This window comes from Vipera ursinii (assembly GCF_947247035.1).
Source record: "Vipera ursinii genome assembly, chromosome: 2".
In the NCBI taxonomy this organism is placed as follows: Eukaryota; Metazoa; Chordata; class Lepidosauria; order Squamata; family Viperidae; genus Vipera; species Vipera ursinii.
Window position 1 is genome coordinate 101,518,857 of NC_139513.1, and position 24,740 is coordinate 101,543,596.

Below are 24,740 nucleotides of genomic sequence, written 5' to 3' on the forward strand. Positions count from 1 at the left end.
CTCTACTTTTTGGGAGAGAAAGTTGTCTGCTAGGTTTGACAGGAATCTGTTTGATCTTCCACTTGGTGCAGAGTTTGTCTCCCAGTTGATATCAGGGTAATTAAAGACCTATCTTACCAAGAAGTAGGCTATGGTCTGCTTTGCCAAATGTCTTACTTAAGTCTAACTAAGCTATGCTTACAGCATTTCTCTTATCCACTAAGTTTGTCTGGCATGATCTATTTTTGACAAACTCATGCCAGCTTCTAGCAATTGTCTTGTTCTGGAGAACTTTCCAGGGGACAAAAATTAATTGTAAGCAAAATCACACAAAATATCCCATTCGTGGCCATATTTGGTCATTTCAATTTAATTAAAACTTTTCACTCTCCTATTCCTGGCACTCCCTCACTCCTTTTGCAGAAAACTTTAGCTACTTAAATGTTCAATACAAAGTGCTTTTTTAGAATTCATTAAATTGCCTTCCTTTCTGTATACCACTTACTTTCCCTTAATTCAATGTGATTGCATGTAACAAGAATAATTTACTCTACATGGGGTCTCTAAGTGACATGGATACCTGTAGTCTTTCAAATCTGGGTCCTCTTTTTCTGAATTAATTATGACTGAAGTGTTTGCTTTTATAGGTTTCCAATTATGCCATTTTGTATACCATCTTTTTTATTTGTTTTGTTCTGCATTTTGCACTTTAAAAATGCTCAGTCAATAAAATCCATACCCCCCAAAAAAAGAAAAGATAGATCCAGACCCCCATAACAAAAGCATCACTCAGGTTTACCTGTGGTGTGTTATTTTGCAATGGCTGAAATTATTAAGATCCTTAAGTACATGGAAAGAAAGAAGCATAAATACAAATCACATCAACCAGTAACACAGGGGATGCCGAAATCCTGAACTTCTGCTCCGGGACTATTACAGTAGTTGTGTATCAGAGCATTATGGAATTTTTCCTTTTGTCCTCTCACCCTCTTTACTCAATACAAGGTGAACAAATGTGGTTTGTATAGCAGCATTTACCTTCCTCACAGTTTTCGCCTTTGTATCCTACAGAGCAAACACAGTTCCCTTCAATGCAAGAACCATGGCCTCCGCATGACGGATCAATACACTGGCTGATGGGTATGTCACACTCTGGCCCTTTCCAGCCACTGTAGCACAAACAGGCTCCTTTGGTGTATTGTCCATTGCCACTGCACAGAACTGGACACGCAGCTGGATAATTGAATGAAAAAAAGGAAACAAAACAGCATGTCAATAACCAACTTGTGTAAGGGTATGCTGACTTTACTAGCAAGAAACAGATTTAAAAGGTGTTTGAAGTTTAAAAAAATGCAATACATGCTGTTCTGAATTACCATTTTAGGTAATTTAGGCTTTAGGTATCTAGAGTTGCAATTTTTTTTTTTTGCTGAAGCATCTTCATCTTGATAAAAACAGAATCTCCATTGTAGGCTTTGAATCAAACTTTTATATTGCCAGCATTATTTCAATAAATGCAACCATTTTCACAGTTGCCATAATTGATCATTTGAAATCAATTACATTAAGAAATCACTATATAAAACAATGTATGATTGGGGCTATTGAAAATCACAGCATTATCCTTGCAGATAAATTTTTCTATGTAATTTTGATGTCACAACATTAAGTATAAATATCATTTTAAGTATTAATAATACCAACACGAATACTTTCTTAAGATGGAGTAAATTCTAAGACAAAATAATGTTAGTAGATGCTAAAGTAGTGAGTCACACCTTGACAAATTAGAATAAAACAAGCAAAGCTTCATTTACAGTCTTTCTTTTCACAACCTCACATTTTGCTCAGAGAAAATTTGATATAGTTTCTATGATTTAAAAATAAACTCATATCAAGTTCTTAAAAACCCAACTTTGCCCAGGCATATGGGTCTTTATTGATTATGGCTCTTGAAATGACGTTATTTTTTTAAAGTGGAACTAGCTGGAATGTTAGACAGTTCACAACTATTATACCACACAGCATATTTTCCATTCAAATATGGTTGAACCTGCTTATATTACAGTATATTATTAAGTATTTTTGTGTCTTCAGCTCAGTGTTGATGCCTGGACAATTCCCTGCATTTTTCAGGCAAGATTTCAGAAGAGGTTTGCCTTGCTTATTTCCTCGAGCTAAGAGAGTGTGACTGGAAGAAAGTAATTGTGATTTTGTACCTAAGGCGAGACTAGAACTCACAGATTCTGGTGCCTTAATCACTACACCAAACTGTGTTCTACAATATAATTATCATAAAATATATCCTTGGTTGATCTCCAAAAACTAAACTAGCTACGTATTTGGATGGGAGACCACCCAAAAAATCTCAGATCTAGATTATTTAAGAAGAAAGCCTATAATTCAAATACTTAATAATACTAAGTTATTCTATGTGACATATTTCTATGATTGCCTAAATATGTGTATGGAATGAAAAAAAAGCCTGGACAGAATGGAAAGCATTAATAAGCTTTTCTTTTGGTTTATGCTTATAACTTCCAAAACAAAACAAACTTCCAAAATAGTGCTTTTCCTGACACTTACCATTCAGACACAAACCATCTTTTTTTGAAATTGTCAACCAGTTATATTATCATGTTATTAGTTTTTTTAAACAAAAAACAAAAAAACAAACAAAACCTCTTCTTTCAAAAAATAATGGCATCAGTACAGCACCATTACATTTCCTGATAGGAACCTATTTCATTAGCGGTTGCTGCCATGATGAAGATTGCAAGACGTACTATAAGAACAGCCAAGTAGTCCTGTCCAACTAGGCAAAGATCAAGCAGGATAAGTCAATATCTATTAATTCTTACTTCCACACACAAAAGTCTAAATGTGTGTATGTGATGGGAAGATGGACTCTTACTTATTACTGGGATGCAAATTCTCATGTGCCTGTCTTGGAACTAAAAGACTATGAAGGAAAAAGTTTGTTATTCTACAGACCACTGGGAAGGACAGTATAGACTGACGTGCAATAAATCTATTGTCAGTACTCTTCAAGCTGACCCTCTGAGAATCCCTCTTCAAGAGGATAATTAATTCTGCGTCTCCAATAAGTCAGACTAGACCATTCCTTTAATAGGAATTAAATGGCTGCTGATATGAGTATATCTTTTCTTTGCTTAGGCCTTACAAAGACAAATTCCTTGAAGGATGATGATTTTTCAGCCCTTCAAGTTCTTTTGAAGAGGACTGCCTATCTAATCTGCCCTTTATTCTTTCAGATACCAAGATATGTACAGTACATGAATAATCAGCAAAATAAGGCCAAATAGTATGACAAATAATAAGGCAATAAACAACAGTGTCATAATGGCCACTAGAGAATGACATAGTTAATAGACCTACTTTAATTAAAGTTTTTAGGCAAATAGAGAAAGTTAACCCGGTGTCAGAATTATTTTAAAACTAATCCCAGCTTTACTTGGAAAAAGACAATAATCCTTCACTGAGATTTTTTAAAGAAGCGGTCCTTTACCTTATAAACTATTTTCCATAAGAAGGGTTATTTTTGTTTTTGATTCCAATTAGTCAGTCTTGACTCCTGATAACTGCCTGGGCAAGTCCCTGCAGTTTTCTTCTGAAAGATTTCAGAAATGATTTGCTATTGCCTACTTCCTAGCGCCAGGGGTGTCAAACTGCAGGTCCGTGGGCCAGTTGCATCATACAGAGGCTGCGCCCATCCCAGCTCCGACAAGTCAGGATATGTCACAACATGTCACATGACGTGATGAGTTTGACACCCGTGCTAGTGCTGACTAAGAGTGACTGGTTCAAGGTCATCTAAGACAGGACTAGAATTCACCCTCCCAGTTTCTACCCTGATATCGTAACCACCAAATTGGCTGTCTATAATAGGGTGTGTGGAATTAAAGCTCCATGAACTTCTTAAAATAAGATACAGACCTATTTCAAATAGTTGGTTACTAAGATTGTTGAGGTTTATATAGGGGCAAGTAGGACATCCAAATGAATACAATATACTTTAATCAACATAAATGGCAAGCACATTTGGCACAATTCAATCTTTCAGAATCTTAAAGGATAGTCATACAGAAAGCACATCCTGACAATCCAACTGGGTCATTAGTATAGTTTCCCAAACCAAGCTTCTCCACCCAATCCTGAAATGGCTGTAGCTGGACCTCATTTGACAAAGATGAACTAAGTAGACAGAAAACACAACAACCAGAAAATCAAAACACTGGATGAAGCCATTTAGTTTACTGAATACAATTCTATTTCTCAGTGTAAAGTTCAGTATAAAGCATCCAGGAAATGACTGTCTAGCCCCCCATGTGTGAATACATTTAATTGAGGGGAACCCATAATGTCTTTAGGTAATTGGTGCATTGTAGAACTTCTCTAATTGTTCAAGAATTTTTATATATTTTTAAATTTTTATATATATTGTCTTATATATTTATTGAGGCATTATATAAAAATCCTAAATATTTAACATTGAACTGTGAGTTCTCTTATCTCTTGTAATAACACTTATTTCTTTATGCTATCCATCAATTTTCTGTAGAATGACGTACTGTATATTATCTTACATCCCTGATTTTGGGAACAAGGACTCAAAGATTTCATCATTCTAATGAGAGTTGGAGTAGAAATACAATATCTGAAAAGTTTACTCTCCTGTGCTATCAAACTACACGTTAGCAGGCAAGGCAGAGAATCATAGGACAAAAAACTCATCAGGTGTGTCAAATCCCTAATATTCAAAAACCATGTGGGGAAAGCAGCACACGCTGACTTAAGCACTAAAGTATGGATGCTTTAATTAATCCAGGGTGAATTTAATTGCTTTAGTTAACTGGAAATTGGGTTAAAAATGATGCAGAGCATGCTGGGGTGTCTTAAAAATCATGACATATGAGTTGGATGAATCGATAAATTAAAAGTGCACAGATGTTTTAATTAAACCCAAAGAAGTTTAAAAAGATCACCAGAGACTTTTAAGCCTATGATTAATTCAATTCATTTTAAATACCTGGAGAGATATGACGATGCCTCCATTTTGAGCATTATAGAAATTCCCAATCAATAAGCTCTTAAGCTGCCCTGAATATTTTTTAAATGACAGAAGATAGTTCATTGGGTATAAGACCTTCCAGTACAAACAGGACAGAAGTAATTTGGACAAATCAGTTAACTACAATAGTATCAACCTAGAAGAGAAGTAGTAATCTTGTGTAGAATATCATTACTTATATAATGAATGTCCACTATTCCTGAATGCTTATCAGTTTCCTTTTGGTTGGCTTAAATCTAAATGCTACACAGGGTAGCCGGCATTTTGTTATGGATGAAGGTAGCAAAGTAACAGCATTTCTTTTTACTTTTGTATGGCAGTTATGATTGAGTTATAACCTTAAGATATATGCGATCTTTTTCTCCTGCAATTTGAACCATATGGTATGGAAAATATCATGAAACATTAAGCAAGGGGAAATGTAAATTTCCAGAACATAGTGGAGATAAGGCTTCTTTACTGTACAGTTGTTCTTAATAAGTCACAGTTTAGAGGTGAGTTGCACTGGTGAAATGGAATGATGTGATTCTTCAGTTAGATTCTTTTGTCTTTGTCTGTTTTTCTCATAGATACCGCTGAGCCTCACTCAGTAGCATGGCACAAAATGGTTTCTAAGCTTGCCTCAGCTCTGGCCTCTGATGCAACAAGCATCTCCTTTGCACTCTGCTGCTGGGCCATGATGGGCTTTCCTAGACTAGAAAGCCTTTTGCAACAAGAAGCCCTGCCCCACCCTGGCCCAGCAGCACAATGCAGAGGCAATTTTTTTTTGTTGCACAAGGCTTCCCAAGGAACCCCAACAGCATAAGAAAAAGGGGCTTTTTCTATGGTGCAAAGGGTTTTTGTGAGGGCATCTGCAAAGGAATAGCCTTTGCACCATGAAGGATTTCCCAGGAAGCCCTAATGCATGGCACAAAGTTTTTTTTTAGTTTTGCACTGTGAAGGATTTCTGTGAAGAACTGGGCTTAAAACTTCAAAGGCCTTCTTGGGAAGTCCTTTGAAGAAGTCCTTTGTAACATGAAGCCCAGCCAGGTCCAGCAGTTCAGTGCAAAGCTGCAGCCACCCACAACCCAGGTCCCAATCACGGTTTCACTTGCCACCCTGCACCGTGACGCCCCTGTTGTCCGGCACTTTGTTGTGCAATCTGACCTTCACTGTCTTTTTTCTTCCTCTGGTGATGTAACATTCCTGCCCTGGCCTTTCATGAAGAAATCATGTGAGACTTTCTTCTCCAAGTTTTGAAAGAAAACCACAGGGTGTGACCTTGGGAAGAAAACCTTCTATGGCCAGCAGCTGCCTCATGGAGGACCATGCCAGACATGTTTCATCAGTAGCAGGAGGAAAAAGACAGTGAAGATCAGCTAGGTGTGTCAGGAACTATGAAGTGCAGGGAGCTCAAAGGATATAGATAGGGGGAAATAGATGGGGGAGGGAGCTGCACCACCCCTGCAGTCATAAGTGCAAATGATTGCCAAGTGCCTAGATTTGGATCATGTGAACATGGAGCTGCTGCAAGGGTCTAGCACAAGTTGTTTATTTAAAACTGACATAATTTTGGTCACTGAACAAATGGTTTTAAGTTGAGTACTACCTGGAAAGCAGTACAGTAGAACTTGCTTTGGATGTTATTATAGTGTATTCAATTAAATGAGGATGATGGGACAGAAGAAATGACGGCTAACATTTTTACCCTGCTTTGTGTTTGCTTGAGTTAGAAAGGGCAAAGTCAACATGCAACAAAGAAAGATTTCTGGTGAGTGCCATGGCAATGTCCTTGATGAAAAAAGGATGGTACTTAAAGTGGAAAACAGTGGCTGGATCTTGGATCCTGGCTAGAGAAATCACTCCAGAAACTCCATGAGCACTTTGGACAGCTGCTCCTTATCAGCAAACTGCAAGAATTAAGATTTTGCAGGTGGCTTATGGGTTGAGCGGCTGGGAGATGAGGGATAGAGTTGTAACACAGCCTTTTATGGGTCAAAAGCCTGACCAAGCTCATTCCTTAATCAATTTTGCATTACTTTTTACTGCTTTGTAAATATCAAGACCCTTTGGAGCTGCAAGTTTTTGTTGCATCCACCAAGTGACCCTTCTTCTTAAAGAGAGAAGTTTTAAATACAGTGTTAAGGGCTTGGAAGAATATTTTTGAAATAAACAGCAAAAAGTGTTTAGAGTGCTTATTCTGGAAAGTTAAAAATTGACTAAGGATCCAGATAGATTTGGAATAAAAAAAATTAAAATTAATTATGGGAAACTGTGGTTGTGTCGGTTCTTTGAAAAAAATACATAATTGCTATGAAAAAAATTTTCCCCTATGATTTAGAATAAACTATAGAATAAGTAGCATTTGAAAAGCAAGTTAATCACTACCTTTTGCACAGTCTGCCCCGTGGTAGCCAGGAAAACAATGACAGATTCCAGATACACATTCTCCATTCCCATGACAATTGCGTGGACAGTCCTGTACAGAATCTGAAAGACAGACATCACTGATTTGTCAGTTATTTCTACAGTTAACATTGCTTTTGATATTCATGCATTTAATGAAATTTCAACATCTGAAATTCACTTCACAATAATTAGAAATTGCCTGAACAAAGAAGAAAATCTTAAGCTTCTGAACACTACATTTTCTAAATATTACTAAAGACTTTGTTTTTATTTTTATTTTTTGGGTTGAGTAGCTGTTTCCTCTCTGTGAAAAAAAAGAAAGAAAGAATTTACTGCACTTGAAGGCATTTAGCAGCCCCATTTTCCATCTCAGGAAATGTAGAGGCAGAGAGGTCCCCTCTGTTATATAATGAGTCCAAATCGCACATTCACGGTGAGGGGTCTCTTGTACTAATGATTAGAATGAGCCATTGTATTTTGGTAAGCGACTGCAATTGTGTATTATGACTCAGAAGGGAGTCTCCTATATATGGTGTGATTTCTTTTTATATTGTATGTGGCTTTTCCATGTAGTAATTATTATAGCCGGACAATAATTCTGTATGAACGAAACGTGCTAAAATGGCTGCTTTTAATCATATTTTCCATAATCTCTGGAGTGGAAGTAGCCACCATACTGCAGCATCAGTCTGTGTTATTAATACTTTTTGCTTTATTTTGTCTGTGCATCTTTACCAATATATGTGCAGCAAAGAAAATCAATATGCTGAGAAAAGCCAGAGAGCTACAGTGAATGTCTCCCTTAAAGCCTAAAAAGGAACAGAAATCTGCTGGAGTGCTACTGCTTTCTCTTATGCATAGCTGGTGCATCAAACCATATGTCTCAGACTTAATGGAAAGGTCCAGTGATTTCTTTCCAAGGCAACCAAGCTCTGATGGAATACTGGCATCTTTGAAATCTCTCACTATTCAAAAATAACTTTTGTGGTTTAATATTTCTCAGACAGCTTTCTGTGGCACACACCCCAGAGATTGTCAGGCTTCTTTCAAACAAACAGGCAACAAACGACACAATTAGACTCCAAAGGACACAAAAGGTCTCATGAGTACACTTAGTAAAGAAAAAGCTAATCAAGCCATTCTTTAAGAATTCCAGTGACTGTTGTACTGAAAATAATTTTTGTGCCTTTTTCTCCTGCCAATTTGGTGTTATAGACGTGAGACCATTATTGTTGAGGGAGCAACAATAATTATAAAAAAATGAAACATTTATACTGAAAATTATATATTTTAGGAATGCATATCTGTATGTCTCTGTAAACACACAATGTGTAAAAGGTGAAATAGAAGGAAAAGAATACCACGGTTATTGCTCAGAGTGACTCAATAATTATCATTGTTTTGAAATTGATAATAAAAAAATAATGGCAGGAAAAAACTTTTCACTTAATTAATTTATCAAATTATAAAGATTTTATACTTCACTCAGATATAGAACAGTACTGTATTTTATATGTGTTTAGCTGAAGAATAATATCTTTTAAGATTTGTTCTTTTATTTCATATTGCTCAGTATTTCAGTACTTTATATATGTGGCTTGATGATGAAGGTAATGGATATGTGTCAAATAACCTCTGAACTGAATAAAATACTGTATTTTTCTTCCCTTTTCAGGCAATTACTATCATTGTGCCATCAAAAAGTCTACCTAACTATTATACCTATTACTTTGGACTTTCTCATAAACTGTGACTCTGTTCCTGGCAACACTTTCTAATATAGGTCCATGGAAGGAAATGTTGCAATTTTAAAATTTTGCATTTCTAGCAAATTGCTGATTCTCTGAATATATGAAAGTATTGAGACAAGGGCTGGATTGTATATATTTCAAGATGTAAGATTTACATGGGTATACATTTCTTATACTATCCTATCTCTTGATTATTCTAACTCAAGCTGGTTTACACTAATGCAGTATTTCAAAACACGAAACCGTGAATTGCTAGCAACGTGTATGTTTTATTTTATTATTGCTTTTTATTATTTTTTGTTTTTGTCCTGCCTTTCATTATTTTTTATAAATAATACTAATACTAAATAATACCTAATGTTCTTTCTTCCTCTTATTTTTCCCACAACAAAACTGTGAGGTTGGTTGGGCTGAGATAAAATGATTGGCCAAATTCAGCCAGCTTTTACGTCTAAGGTGGGATTTAGACATAAAGACTATCTCCCAGTTTCTAGTCTGGTGCCTTAATGACTAGACCAAGTTGCCCAATGCTATAAAAGATTGAAATGAAACTGGTTAATGCTATAAAATGTCCCTTATATATATTGCCAGTATTAAAGAATTTAAAGGCTAAGGCAGAACATAATTAATAAGAGCCTTGGTGGAGCAGTGGGCTAATGCCTCCTTAAGTAACACCAGCTGCCTGCAATTAGTGCAGGTTCGCATCCCACCAGGCTCAAGGTTGACTCAGCCTTCCATCCTTCCAAGGTAGGTAAAATGAGGACCCAGATTGTTGGGGGCAATTAAGCTGACTTTGTAATAATGCCGTTTGGGGTGTGTGTGAAAGCCCTAATAAGCAGACATATACATAGAATGAAGGCTACTGCTAAGCTTGTAAGCCACCCTGAGTCTTCGGAGAAGGGCGGGATATAAATGGAATTAAAATAAATAATAATAATAATAATTAATATAACACAATATTCCCCTGAGCTTATCAGAGCTGAAGTCCAGCTAGAGGTTGATAAAATTGCTATATCTGTTTGAAAAGAAGACCCACCAAGGTTGAATAAGATAGGTTTGAATGGTAGCACACATAATTTATTCAATTTTTTAGAGCCAAGAGTGCATTGCCAGGGCGTACCCAATATGACAGTACTGAAAGAAACCACTTCTTTATCTTTGCCATCATTGTAAAAAGCAAGGTGCCACAGCCCCACATCCAAATACTGAACAAATACGGCTTCATTCTGAACCAGCGTCTGGATACTTCGGCGCTCACGAGGAGACTCCACGACACTCCATTTCTCTTTCCCATCTAAACGTTCCATAAAATCATACTATGGGAGAAAAGAAAAAAAATACACTTGTTATACTTATATTTCATAAAGTATGAAAAATGTATTACAATGCTTATTTGCAGTGAAAAAAATATGAAGCTTAAGACTTTTTATTTGTTGGCAGGTGGCATTACTGAAGGACTAAATCTTCACAGAGTTTAAATCCAGTAACTTGGTCCCTCTCGCTCTCCTACTCATATTGCCCAGAGGTCTTACACTAGTTGTACAGAATACAGAATAACAGATTTGGAAGGAAACTTGAAGGTCTTCTAGTCCAACCCCTTGCTCAAGCAAGAGACCCTATATCATTCCAGACAAATGGCTGTCCAATCTCTTCTTAAAACCTCTGGTGATCGAGCACCCACAACTTCTGGAGGGAAGCTGTTCCATTGATTAATTGTTCTCACTGTCAGGAAATTTCTCTTTAATTGTAGGTTGGATTTCTTTTTGATAAGCTTCCATCCATTATTTCTTGTTCTGCTCTGAGGTGCTTTTGGAAAGTAAGTCAACCTCCTCTTCTTTGAGGTAGCCCCTCAAATATTGGAAGGCTGCCATCATATCACCCCTAGTTCTTCTCTTCATTAGGACTAGATATATCCAGTTCCCTCAATCAAAAGAGAGCAAAGGAACTATGTCCTTCTACCAATGGAGACAAGCAGGTAGACATATTTGCCTAAAACAAATCTGATGCAACAGCGGGTTATTGCATCAATGAAGCACAGCCTGCTTTCTGAAGAGCAAAGATGTCTTATTTTTGCAACATTTGGTTTCATATAATTTTTTAACTATACATGATGATTAAATATATTGTGTTTAGTTTTAAGTCTAAATCTAAGGTTTCCATACAGATTTATACAATTACGTAGTATAATGTGCTTAAATAGGCAATTGTGTTAAGAATGAAGATCAAGCAGGATTCTTATGGGAAAAAACAAACCTTTCCCAGCATTCCAGCCAATTCAGTCCAAATGAAAGATTTGCATATGTACATTCACACTTAAAAATGACAGGTTTTTCTGCCATCTGGCCAGTAATTATTTCCCCAAGTTATCTATCCCATTAATCGAAAAACAATTTTAAATGCAGATGACTGTATATTCATTCAGTGTATTCGGTGACAAAAACCTGGTAGCAAGAAAAATGTGTTCCAGTCTAGGTAGCAAGGCATTTTTATCGGAAGTAGATATAGCTCAATATAGCACCATATGCCCTTTCCCCACTGCACTGAAAATGGAACATGCCCACATCACATCTGTTTACTTCTTCTGTGTGAATTAAGTTTTGCAATAGAGTTTACTACTTGATAGAGTTTACTACTTGACATACAATGAATGCATTCATAAGTATACACTATTCATAAAAAGCACACAAACTTTCTCATTGTAGCAAGGCTTTAATGCAACCACAGATGTTATTTAAATATATTTGTCAGGAGGAAGGGAAAGGGTTAAAGACACAGACATATACTTCTGCAATATTTCTTGATTGGGATAACATATTTGGAGGACTCCCCCTCCCCTGCCTCTTAAGAGTTTTTTTTTTTGCTCTTTAGGAGGTTTGTGTACTGAGGGTCAACATGGAACAATGTAAGAATAAAACTTGACATTTTTCACTGACAGCATGCTGCTCTGCTTGGACAGTGTTAATAGACTCTCCTGGTCTTCTGCATAAGATACTGATTTTCTCCCTTAGATAGCAGGCAGGCACAGCAGTTGGCCAGATCGAAGGAGGAACATGCAGAGGTGCTAAAATGATCTGAACTGGCTGAAGCTACAGGGACCAGGTCTTACCCCATGGCAGTAACTGTGTCCAAGAAGATGCAGGAAGCTTTCACTGCACTGCACTTTCAGCTATACCACTGCTAAAAAGAGAACTCATAAGAGCTGATGTTTGGTTCGAATTGACGAGGACTCAGAGTGGTTAACACTGAACGAGTTTATTGAATACACAAAGTCAACTGTCAAATGTCAAATGTTGCAACCCTTTTATAGAGAAAGCGTTTGAACTGTAACCAATACAAACTGTCTGTTTTCCCGCTCCTTGGTTGTGGCGTCCAATGATTGCACCTTATTTTCCCGCTTTAAACCTTGCAAAGCTGCACAGTGTTTGCAATATCTTTTATGGCTTATTGCTAACTATTTACATACACAACACCCCTTACCCCCCAGTTGGTGTCATTTCTTTACAAAGTCCATTAGGTATTTTGGTGGCCTATGTATTCTAGAAGGGTATCTGTTACTTTGGCTGCTAGGGACCCTTTTTCCTGGTTGACTGCTTGGCTGCTGGTTACTATGCTGGTTACTACTAGACCTGGGCTCAGGGTTACTGGCTTCAGATGTACTGCCTTGTGTATTAGGTTGTGTTTGGGATTCAGTTGTCACTGGCCTACTTCGCAGGGGTATTTCCCAATCAATTGGACTGAATTGTTGTTGATGGGCATCAGGAAATATGTCATCTTGCCGCACCACTACACCACTTTCAGGCCTAATGTTATCTGTACTGTTTGCCCTAACTGAGCTTTGGTCCCCCTCAGCTGGCACACACCCACTAGATCTTTTCCTCAGCTGGTCTATGTGTCTTTTACAGACCCTATTCCCTTCCCCCTCAATGATGTATGATAGGGGACCTAAGATTTCAGTTACCACCCCAGGAATCCATTTATCCCCTTGGGCGTAGTTCCTGGCCCAAATCAAGTCCCCCACTTCAAATGTTCTGTTAGGAATGTCTAATTCAATGTTTGGTTGGAGTCGGTCGGGGTGTAGTCTGTCCAACTTGGTCAAGATTTTTCTTCCCCACCTCATTTCAGCTGGACTTTTCCCTGTAGCCGAACAAGGGGTTGTGTGTTGAGCCAACAAGAACTCAGCTAGTCTCTGATGCCAGTCACCTCGAATGATTCTTTTAAGCGCGTCCTTCGTGGTCCTCACGTTCCTTTCAGCCAATCCGTTGGTGGAGGGGTGGAAGGGTGCAGAAGTCTTATGCTTAATCGAGTTGGCCTTGAGGAAATCCTGAAATTCAATAGATGTGAATTGTGGCCCGTTATCAGACACTATTAAATCCGGCAACCCATGAGTGGCAAAGAGGCCCCTTAATGCCTGTATTGTTCTGCCTGCCGTTACTGAACTGACCGGTACTACTTCTAGCCATCTAGAGTAGCTGTCGACCACTACAAGGAACGTTAACCCCTGGAAAGGTCCAGCGAAGTCAATATGAATCCTGGACCAAGGATTCCTAGCTAGCTCCCATTTATGTGTGCGGATGTGTTGTTGTTCAGGCCTGGAACGTTGGCACAGATGGCAATTGGCAACGCATTCCTCAATGTCTTGGTCCAATCCTGGCCACCACAAGTGACTCCTAGCTAAGGCCTTCATCCTTACTATTCCAGGGTGTCCCTCATGCAATTCAAATAGAATAGCTGATTTGTGGATTCCTGGGATTACTACACGAGTTCCCCAAAGTAAGCAACCCATATGAACTGATAGTTCATCCTTCCTTCGGAAAAATGGACTGTATTTTACGTCTGGGTTGGCGTTGGGCCAACCGCTCATGACCCAGGCCATTACTCTCCTTAAGATGGGGTCCTTATTGGTTGCCTCAGCTATGTCTTTAGCAGTTAGGGGCAGATCAGGAATATCTTGTAGGGACATTACTTGTCCCACTGGGGCAGGGTCCTCCTCTGTTGTGCTAAGGGGCAATCTGCTAAGAGCGTCTGCATGACCCATGTCTTTACCTGGTCGGTATTGGAGGGAGAATGAATATGCTGAGAGGAAAATGGACCATCTCAGCATCCTGGGAGACATAATTTGGGGAGTCTGTTTATCTGTGGTAAACAGTCCCAGCAGGGGTTTGTGGTCTGTCAGTATTGTAAAGTTCCTGCCATACAGGTAGTCGTGGAACTTTTTAACTCCTGCCACTATGGCTAAAGCTTCCCGGTCAATTTGAGCATAGTTCCGCTCTGCCTTGGTTAGTGTGCGGGAGTAGTAAGCAATGGGTCTTTGCATTCCCTGGGTGTCTAAATGGCTGATTACTGCCCCAACGCCATAAGGCGAAGCATCGCACGCCAGGTAGATTGGTCTATTTTCTATAAAGTGGGTTACAGTTGAGCTACTGGAAAGGATATCTTTTAAGGTCTGGAAACTCACTTTGTGCTTGTCTTGCCAATGCCAAGGGGTCTTCTTATCTAAAAGCCTGTGCAGTGGTTCTGCAATGGCAGCCTTATGTGGCACAAAAGTGTGATAAAAATTTACCAAGCCTAGGAAGGCCTGTAGCTCGGCCTTGTTCCTTGGTTCAGGAGCCCCTTTTATTGCTTTAATTTTTTCAGGGGTAGGGTGGACTCCGCTTTTGTCAATCCTGAACCCCAAAAAATCAGTGGATTTAACCCCTATGCTACATTTTTCCTTTTTTAATTTTAATCCAGCCTTTCTAAATCTACCCAGTACCTGTTCCAGCCGCTCTACTAACATTCCTTCATCTTTTCCAGCTATTAGGACATCATCAAAGTAAGGGCATACTCCAGGTATGCCCTTTAAGGTCCTCTCCATCACTTCTTGGAAGATGCCTGGAGCAGCTGCAATCCCAAATTGCAGTCTGTGGACTCGGAACGCCCCCTTGTGGGTAACAATTGTTTGCGCCTCTGCAGCCTCTTTGGAAACAGTCAACTGTAAGTACGCATGCGCCAAGTCGAGCTTGGCGAAGATGGCGGCGTCCTGGATCGTGGCGAGGACCTGCTTCACCGTCGGGACCGGGTAAGCATGCTTTTTCATTCCAATGTTGAGGGTCGCTTTATAGTCGGCGCAGATCCTCACATCCCCATTGGGTTTGAGGGGTGTGACGATCGGCGTCTCCCATAAACCGCCCTCAACGGGTTCTAAAACTCCGAGGCCTACAAGCCGGTCGAGCTCGGCCTCGATTTTTTCTTTTAAGGCAAAAGGTACCCTCCGGGCCTTTAGCCTGATTGGATTTACTGAGGGGTCTAGGTTAAAATTAATGGGGGGCCCTTTGTACTTGCCTAGAGATCCATCGAATACGTCTGCAAATTCTTTGCAGACGGATTCGAGGGTCTTATTTCTAATCACAGAATTTATTCCCCCTATCCAAATTCCCAGGGCAGGAAACCAATTAAGCCCTATTAAGCTAGTCCTATTCCCCTCCGTAACTACCACATCTAAGACCCCCTTAAATCCCTTAAAATTAACTCTAAGGCTGGTCTTTCCCTTTACGATTATTGGACTTTTTTGGAAGTCCATTAATTGAATATTTGTTGGGCTAAGTGGAATTCTTTTTCCACTTAGTTGTTCAATTTTTTCCAGGGTTTCAGTGGAAATTATCGACACTGAAGCCCCAGAGTCGATTTCCATTCTGCAAGGAACCCCTTGCAGAAGGACTGTGATTTTTAATTTTCCGTCCGGAAAATTGTGCCCCCTTCCCTGCCTTTTCCGATTGACTCGGGCCACCTCCCCTGGGTTTGAAAATTTCGCCCGGAATCTAGGGGTCTCCTTGCCACTGGCATTGGGGGTTACCTTACCCTCTGGCCACACATCGACTTCATTCAGACGGGAGTCCCGGACGCGGTTTCTGCAGATGGCCTGGATGTGGCCGGTCTTGCCACAAGCCCTGCACTTGGCGGTGCGGAATCGGCAGGAAGCGCGGGGATGGTTGCCGCCACAGCTGCCGCATCGGTTCTGGGTGTCGTTGTCGCGCGGTCTGGTTGCGGTGTCCCGCCACGGTCGTTGTGCCCCGGTCGGTGGTCTCTGCGGTGTTGCGGGTTGTTGCCGGCGGCCGGGTTCGGGCCCTTCGCTTCTAAGTTGTCTGGGTGCCATCTTCCCAAATCGCCTGGAGACTTCGGCGATCTCTTCCTCCCACTGCTGATCCACCTCCCCGCAGTCCACATAGCCCTCTTGGTTAATTTCAGGTACTGTCGCCATGCTACTGCGGGGGGGGTCGCGATACCCGGTAGACTCATACGTTAGGAGTTCGTCGAGCACTTCCTGTAAATCGCCAGTAGGTTTGGCGATTATTCTGTTTTGTAATTGTTCATCGCGTAAGCCTAGCACAACTCTGTCCCGAATCCTAATTTCTAAATTATCGTATTTGCAACGAACTGCGGCTTCCCTAACGGCAGCGACGAATTTCTGTATGGACTCCCCCGGTCTCTGATTTCTCTTCTCGAAGATGCGCCGCCAAAAAAGTTCGGACCTTCGGGGAGTAAAGTGCACCTTTAGTTTTGCAAGGAGGTCGGCATAGGGCACGCTGGAGACTGGTTGTGGCTGGCACAGCCCGACAGCGACTCTGTAGACCGGTGTGCCGCAAATTGTCAAAAGTGCCGCCGCTTTTTTTCGGTCGTCGGTGATTCCGTTCACTAACAGGAATCCTTCGACCTGACCAATATATTCTTCCCAATCTTCGGGGAAGTTAGGGTCAAATTCCTTCAATGACCCGATTTGCGCCATTCGGAGAATTTTTTTCCTATTCTGCCGCGGCCGCTCGGTTGACTGTGACTCGCTCAGACTTTGCCGCCTTCACGACAATTCTTCCTAATCTCTGGTCTTCTGTCAATCCCACCTTCGTCGCCAGTTGTTTGGTTCGAATTGACGAGGACTCAGAGTGGTTAACACTGAACGAGTTTATTGAATACACAAAGTCAACTGTCAAATGTCAAATGTTGCAACCCTTTTATAGAGAAAGCGTTTGAACTGTAACCAATACAAACTGTCTGTTTTCCCGCTCCTTGGTTGTGGCGTCCAATGATTGCACCTTATTTTCCCGCTTTAAACCTTGCAAAGCTGCACAGTGTTTGCAATATCTTTTATGGCTTATTGCTAACTATTTACATACACAACAGCTGACATTGAAAAAGACTGCTTAATTCATATGTGTGTAGAACCCCAGGAACAAGAGAATTGCCGACAGAATGCCCTGTGCATTTTTATCCTTTTCATGCTGAGATGTCTAATCCACAGCTTTTATTTCCTCCATATTATTCCCAAAAGGCAGTAGGCAACTGGATGGATAGATAACATGGACAGTGAAGAGGTTGGCTTAAATAGGATAAATAATCTCCCAATCACAAATGATTCCAAACCAGTGAATGCGGGGAACAACTAAAATGAGATAATGGAGGCTACTGATCATGCTCAGTATTAAGAACTGGTAATAAAAATCCATGCATCTTATATCTGCATTAAATGCAGTGGCAACATGAAAGAGGGGTATCAGTTCTTTTTGAAAAATTATTGTTCCTTTTCAAATAATCTTATTACCCTTATTAATATGATCCGGTTCTCAGACATTTTTATATAACTGTGGTACCACAATGAATGCCAAAGCTTAAGAGTAAAGATGAAAGAAAAAGACATTTTGCAATGGCTGCTTAACCATTAAATCTCAGACGCTGAAAGAGATGGAGATGTGGAGGATGTTTTTCTCCACAATATAGTGGAAATGCAGTGATAAATGGCTTTAGATTGGACACAGAACTGTATGGGGCCCTGCAGATGTGATCTCATCCCATTTTACAAGTGATGAATCTTAAAATTCAGAGGTTTTCTATTAGGTATCAGGGGTTCAGAGTTTATATATATAAACTGCCGACCTTAAAAAACCCCAGAAAGAAAACTAATGTAAATATATTAGTGAAAAATTCCCATAGAAAAAAAATTGGGAAAGAGGTATACATTAAGAAATATATATACCAAAATAAATATGAATTTACAGAGTTAACTGTTTCTCTACTCATTTGTGGTAATAAATGTACTGGGCTTTACTTTTAGTTTATTTGTCAAACTTTGTTTTTTTAATGCTTTATATTTGATAAAGACAGAGTTTATAACAAGTTGGATACTTGCTTTCCTTCTGAGTGGCTATAAGTCTACTAACCCTTTCTGAATTGACCCTGAACAATAAAGGGTGTCATCTGTTCAAGAGTAGTTTTATCTTTCTGTAGTCAATTTTTCTGGTATGGGAAAAAAACAAACAAACAGAAGGACGAAAAAGAACACTACAAAATGATTACAAATAGAAAATATCCAGAGTATTTTCAAAAAGGAACATGTTTCTTCCTGACTTAGTTAGTAGAGAAATTCTTCATAGTTTGCCTTAGACAAAAGTTACAAAAGGAAAACAAGATTTATATGCTGTTACATATTTGGGTAGGAGTGCAATGGCTCAGTAGTTAAAGACACTGAGCTTGTCAGCTGGAGAGCCCAGGTTTGGGATCCGAGCTCTGCGCAACAGGGTTAGCTCCTGTTACTTGCCCCAGTTCCTGTCCACCTGGTAGTTTGAAAGCATGCAAATACAAGTAGATTAATAGGTACCACTTCAGTGGGAAAGTAACCCTTGGCATATAGCTGGCCACATGACCATGGGAATAGTCTTTGGACAACACTGGTTCCCTTGGCCAAAAAATAGACATGAGCACCATGCTCTAGAGCAGGGGTGTGAAACTCAATTTCATTGAGGCCCACATCAGCAGTGTGGTTGCCCTCGGGGGGGCTGGGTGGGTGTGGTCAGGGTGGGCGTGGCCTACTGGGTGGGCGTGGCTGGAGTGTGTATGGCCTACTGGGTGGGCATGGCCAGCTCTACATCGTTCGCATCAAGGGTACCTATGGGGGCCTGGGCAGGAGTGGGACAGATCTGAGGGTCTCTGGCAGAAGGAGGGTCTCTGGGCCAGGGCCAAGGCAGCAGGGGCCGTTCCCTCACTGTTTCCAGGATGGCTTTGGGGGCCACATGAAACCACTTTGCGGGCCGGATCCGGCCCCCGGGCCTTGTGTTTGACATGTCTGCTCTAGAGTCAGACATGACTGAAAAGGAAACCTTTACCTTTATATATTTGGTAAGCAGTTTAGCATATAAACTGCTTTACTTTATTGCTAGGCTCAAACATTCCTATCATTGGATAGGCTAACCTGGAATGATTAATTCTCAATGGCAGTTACAATGCATGACCTTCATTTTTTTAAAAAGCCTATGACTCTACATACGAACCTTACATGAAAACTAGACGCCCTGTAAGTAAACTTCAAACTCTCTTTCAACTTTATTTGCTTCTTTTGTATTTCTTCCTCAAATATTATACTATTGAATGGACCAGTTTATACTGAACATTAAAAAAATATTCTTGTGATGTATCTAATGCTAAGTGGAAATATGTTGCTTTATTTATTATAGGGAAGGAAAATAACAACATCAAAAAGTAGGGATCAGCTGAATTTTTATTCCTTGAGGTGATGTATAAACTTTAGCTAGTGAATTCAGTGAAAAGGTGCTTTGTCTTTATTGTCTTTATTGTTACTGTAAACCAGCTACAGACAGAATTCAAGGTCTGATTCTGCTTCACTAGCTGTCAGGCTGGCTCATTACTTTACATGTCTCTGTTCTATTCTATTGAACGTTTGATAAAATGCATTTTATAATGAACTGTTTTTACAAAATGTTCTTGGTTAAAATGTCACTTTCCCCCTAAAGCCAGGCATAAATGGGTAAAAGTGAGAGATGTGGACCACACAGCGAAAGACTGTAACTTCATCTCTGAAATCAGAAACAAGCTGTATGTTCCATCGACATGAGTAATAAATCTTTGAATATATTGCTAATTCATCTAGAAGTTATTGAGATTGCATTTTCCATGTTTATGTTTCCTTCATGCCACCCTTAATAGGCTGTACTGCTATTTAATTTCTTTGGTGTTTGTGGAATTGGTGTCAAACACTAACTTATAAATATGTGGAACACGATATATAGCATTTTAAGAAAACTCATATTACTAAGAGGCATCTCAAACTTTTGAAGATGCAGTGAAATATATTTTACTTTAAGGTATTGTGAGCCCCATGTCAACTTTTAAACTTTTAAAATGAAATGACAGACAAGATACAAATTTTATTTTTTTTGTTGCTTTCTTTGAAGGTATGTCATGTCTCTAAAGAAGTTATAATTCTTGTTTTTGTTTAGTAAAGGCATTTATAACCTTTGAGCATATTCTGTTTTCTGTTTTGACAATAATCTTCATTCTTCTATTATGCAAAAATTTATAGGAAAATTGTCTTTCTTTCTTCTCTCTAATGACAAACGTACTGTTTTAACTTTATAAATTTGCTCTGCTGTTAATGGAGTTTAGTCCACCTATCTCCAATCATGTATCTTACATATATGTTGTACTACATTTCCATGAGAAGTAGGACTACAATGTGTAACCCAATATTTTTGGAGCTACAAGGTAGATTGGAGGGGACTAGTTAAATCAAAATAACAATATGTAAGTTCTGTTTACTTCATGCATCTAAGTTTACAATAGGAACATAGTACACTTTCAAGGGAGCTCATTTCTGTAAACAACATGAGTTTCTGCCAAGTAATTTTAAATAAGTCCATAATTTTATTAATAAATATCTGATCTGAAGGTTATATACTGAAGTGCCCATCCACCAGTCAACTGACACATAACAACCTACAGTAAAAAAGTTTACTTTAATACTTGTTTTGCATTATGGAAGTTAAAACTCTACCATATGATAAGAGACTGCAGTGATAAGGTCAATGAAACTCAGTATAATTTAGGGCTAAACTGATATACTAAAATCTCAATATGTTTATAAAGCAAATGAACACTTTTGCTCCACGCTTTTTCCCATTAGCCTTTACTCATAATTAGGATAATAGAAAGAGTAGCTTGCTTTGACAAAGATGTATTCTAGTTCCATCTCCTTGAGTGTAACATTACATAGGAAAGGCGGATTAAGGATATTAAGTTGACTAGGCACTACTAATAGTTTTTTGTATTAATTATTATCATATTTTCTACTCTTTTCATTTGGACTATTTTGTTGATGAACATATTTGTCTTTGATTGGACATGAATGTATAATACAGGTAGAGTCCTCAGGCTCCTAAACATTCAACAAATTTTCAGTTCAACAGATAAAAAATGCAACAAGCTTAAGAGTAATTTAATGAAGCGTGTTAGGAATTTTATTACAAGAGCTCACAAAGCTATCAAACCTTTTTTTTTGCTTTTAATATGTCATTCAAGGTAACATTTCTGAAGGGCTGCTATCCCTTTCATGCTTCATTCCCTATCCACAGAACTGTTCCTAAACAGGCCCCCAGCTCCATCAATCTGACTACTAGACATTTGGAATATTTGCTAAAGAGTTACGTAGAAACTTCAAACTCATTGGGGTTTTCAGACAGGGACTGTATCTTCATATTCTCAGGTTAATCATGTACCTAATTTTTTTGATTATTGACTTGTTCCCTCAAAGGATTGTAACTTGCTTTGGCTTATCAGCATTAATCAGTTATGAACTGTCAAGTGAAGCCTTATACTCCTTTGCCAAATCAAAATTTTAAATTGTGGGAACATGACATTTTCATTTTCAGATTTAGGACACTACCTAATGTCGACTCCAGATTATGTATATAAATCTTGCAAGACATATAGAAAAGCATTTAATGCTGCTTTTATTCTGGGATAGAACAGACTGTTCCTAACAGCACATTAAGTAATCAATAGATGCTGCCAAGTACCGTTATCCTGTTGTCAAGGTTTATAGCTGCTCAGAAAGCTAGTGCATAATTTTTGGACATATTGAAATAGGTGAATATTATTAACTGAAGCCAGGATAAAAGAAAGGTTGTTTTGTTTGGGGAAAGCCAGGACTGTGGACTCCTGCAGTGCAAGACTGTACTTAGGAATAAACGTAAGCAACAATTTATGGATTTGAATACCACATGCAGGAATAAAATCAAATCCCAGGTAGAATTTATGTTATGCACTCTGCATTTTAACTAGGCTAATAGGATAGGATTGGGTGATAGTCTGGTCATTTTCTCTCCAAATTTAAACTTATATCTGTAGGAATATGATTACAAATGTACATATGGAAAAGCAAAGGTTGTAGATAATGCCTCACATATTTCACAAAAGTCCTTTAAATCAGAAGTAGATATTATGAAAAGCTGCTCTCTATTGGTTCATCACTGTTTTCCCCCCTCCTATTCACTTTCCAGTTAGATCTCTAAGAACCTTCCCCAAATCAGCACCTAAAAGTTGTTGTGGGACACCAGTTACCAGACAGCTTGGGAATTCTAGGCCATATTGTCCTACTCAATTTTCCAGAAGATCTGAAGGAGACCAAGTGGGGAAAAGCTAATAGAGAAAGAAATGGTTGTGATATTATTGCATGAGGATGTTGTCAGTCCTAGAAATGGCCCTCAGTGTCATGGAGGCATGGAAATTCATAGAATCTTTGCTAAACATAGAAGAAGTAACCCAAATCCTCAGATAAAAAGATACAGTAGTTACAAAACAATTGCCATTCTTTTTCATCATCATCATCATCTTCTTCTTCTTTTGTTCTATTCAGCATCTTAGTACAATACCTGTACATGGGATGGTGGAAGTCCTCTTCTTATATAGACAGCAAAAAGTGCATCCTTCCCTAAAGAGATATTGAATTTCAGGAACTGTGGCTGCGCAATGTGAATTTGTGCTCGCCAGAATACTCCTTGTGGCACTTCTTGTGTGACCCTCCGTCCGACCTCTGTTTCCCCACTGTCAATGCTATTGTTTCTAGTGGCCCAAGGTCCTGGAAGAGAAGAGCGAATAAAACCATAGGACAGTCAGAATCAAATAGATTTATTTTTTAGCACTCCTGTTTAAGATGAAACTGGGTGGCAAACCTATGCATCAATGCAAAGGGCAAAGTAGTTATTAAGACTAAATTTACCAACCTATGCTTGAAAAAGTAATAATGAAAGGAAACCATTTCTAGCAGAATTTTATCAAAGTAAGAATGACAAACTTCTTCTTAAAAAGCTATAAACTTGTTCCCTGGGGCATTTAAAACCTTGCATACAGCTTCTCTCCCATTTTGATTTCCAGTGCTGCTCTTTACTGATCAAACATAATAAGAGTGGAGAGTCAACTAAGCACATTAAAAGCTCCTTGCTCTCTTTTTACCATTCTAATGTGAACAGAATATGAAAATAAATCCACAAGGGAAAGTAAAGAAATAATTTCAATCACTTGCATTCATCCTGTGTCAAATATCAAGCAAGTGTGTAAGCAATCAAAATATAAAAAGAAATGAATACAGACGAAAGGAAATACTGTTAAAGACAGTTAAATTTTCTTCTACCAAACATTAAGAAACTAAATATTAAGAAAACTAAATGTATTGTTTAGCATATTGAGTTTATTATAGTTTATCATCTTTTAGTTGAAATCTTTTGGCTAATAATGTTCGCTAGACAATGACTTTCGGTGATGTATAGTAAAACTATCATGAAACAGTAATATAGAAACATTAAAACAAAAACAAAATGTTTGATACTTATATTTCACTTAATTCCTAGATTTTTGCTTTGTGAAGGCCAAATAGGACACCAATAATAAAGCATTTTGTTATATATTTGTGTGTGTAATTTTTACTTTCTGCCAATCTGTTTAACTACGTGACTTGAGTGTGTTGTGAAAAGAGTCATAAGCAATTATGAAACCCTGACAATACAAATTTGAGAAGGAAAAATAAATAAATTATGGGTCTGTGGCTTGCTACTAAGCTGAAGAACAACCAATCAATCTTGGATCAAATAAAGAATGATCCAAACTTATTTTGAGCATGTAATACAAGTGGAGCTTGGCAGGGTTAAAGAACTAGCAGTGAAAGAAAACAGATCAGGTGGATGGTGGGATCAAACAAATTACTGACTTTGGACATACTACAAATTATTGTAATGTATACGGTCATGGGTGTCCAAATCCAGGACACCAAAATAATCTTGGATTACAAGAAGCTGTGTCTACCAGATGTGTGAGTCCTATGTGCATCTTCTTTTCTAAGCTTCCATAATCTCTTAACTAATGTTCAGGTGAAGAGATCCAGATATCTCAAAAAATTAAGAGGAAGATCACTTATTGTGGACAACCATACCAAGATATTATATGAAGGATTATAGGAAGAAGCAATCAGGGCCCAAGTGCATTTTGTCCTTTGTTATTCAGTCAAATACAATTCAGACCACATTCCCATTTGTTCTCCTTTATTTCCTTAGCTTGCATTCTCACCACAGTCATCCCAATTCCTAAGACAGTAGCAGGCCAATCTGTTACTGAGGTATATAAATATGTTGCATATTTATGTCTTTCCTCTGGGACCAATATAAATGTAATGTGATCTTATTTCTATTGAGCTCATGAATAATGTATGCCTTATAATA

The 24,740-nt window shown here is 38.7% G+C and overlaps 1 protein-coding gene across 5 annotated transcripts in view; it reads right to left on the minus strand.

The window, feature by feature from the left end:
* Window positions 1-24,740, minus strand: part of TENM2 (teneurin transmembrane protein 2) — a gene marked incomplete at its 5' end in the record, with an annotated part of 931,826 nt that overhangs the window by 181,910 nt on the left and 725,176 nt on the right. For all 5 annotated transcript variants that reach the window (XM_083351308.1, XM_083351307.1, XM_083351306.1 and 2 more), the window contains 4 exons: window positions 1,018-1,212; window positions 7,439-7,540; window positions 10,331-10,526; window positions 22,902-23,107. In XM_083351308.1, coding sequence (XP_083207434.1) covers window positions 1,018-1,212; window positions 7,439-7,540; window positions 10,331-10,526; window positions 22,902-23,107 — 699 coding nt within the window. The remainder of the gene's footprint in view (window positions 1-1,017; window positions 1,213-7,438; window positions 7,541-10,330; window positions 10,527-22,901; window positions 23,108-24,740) is intronic.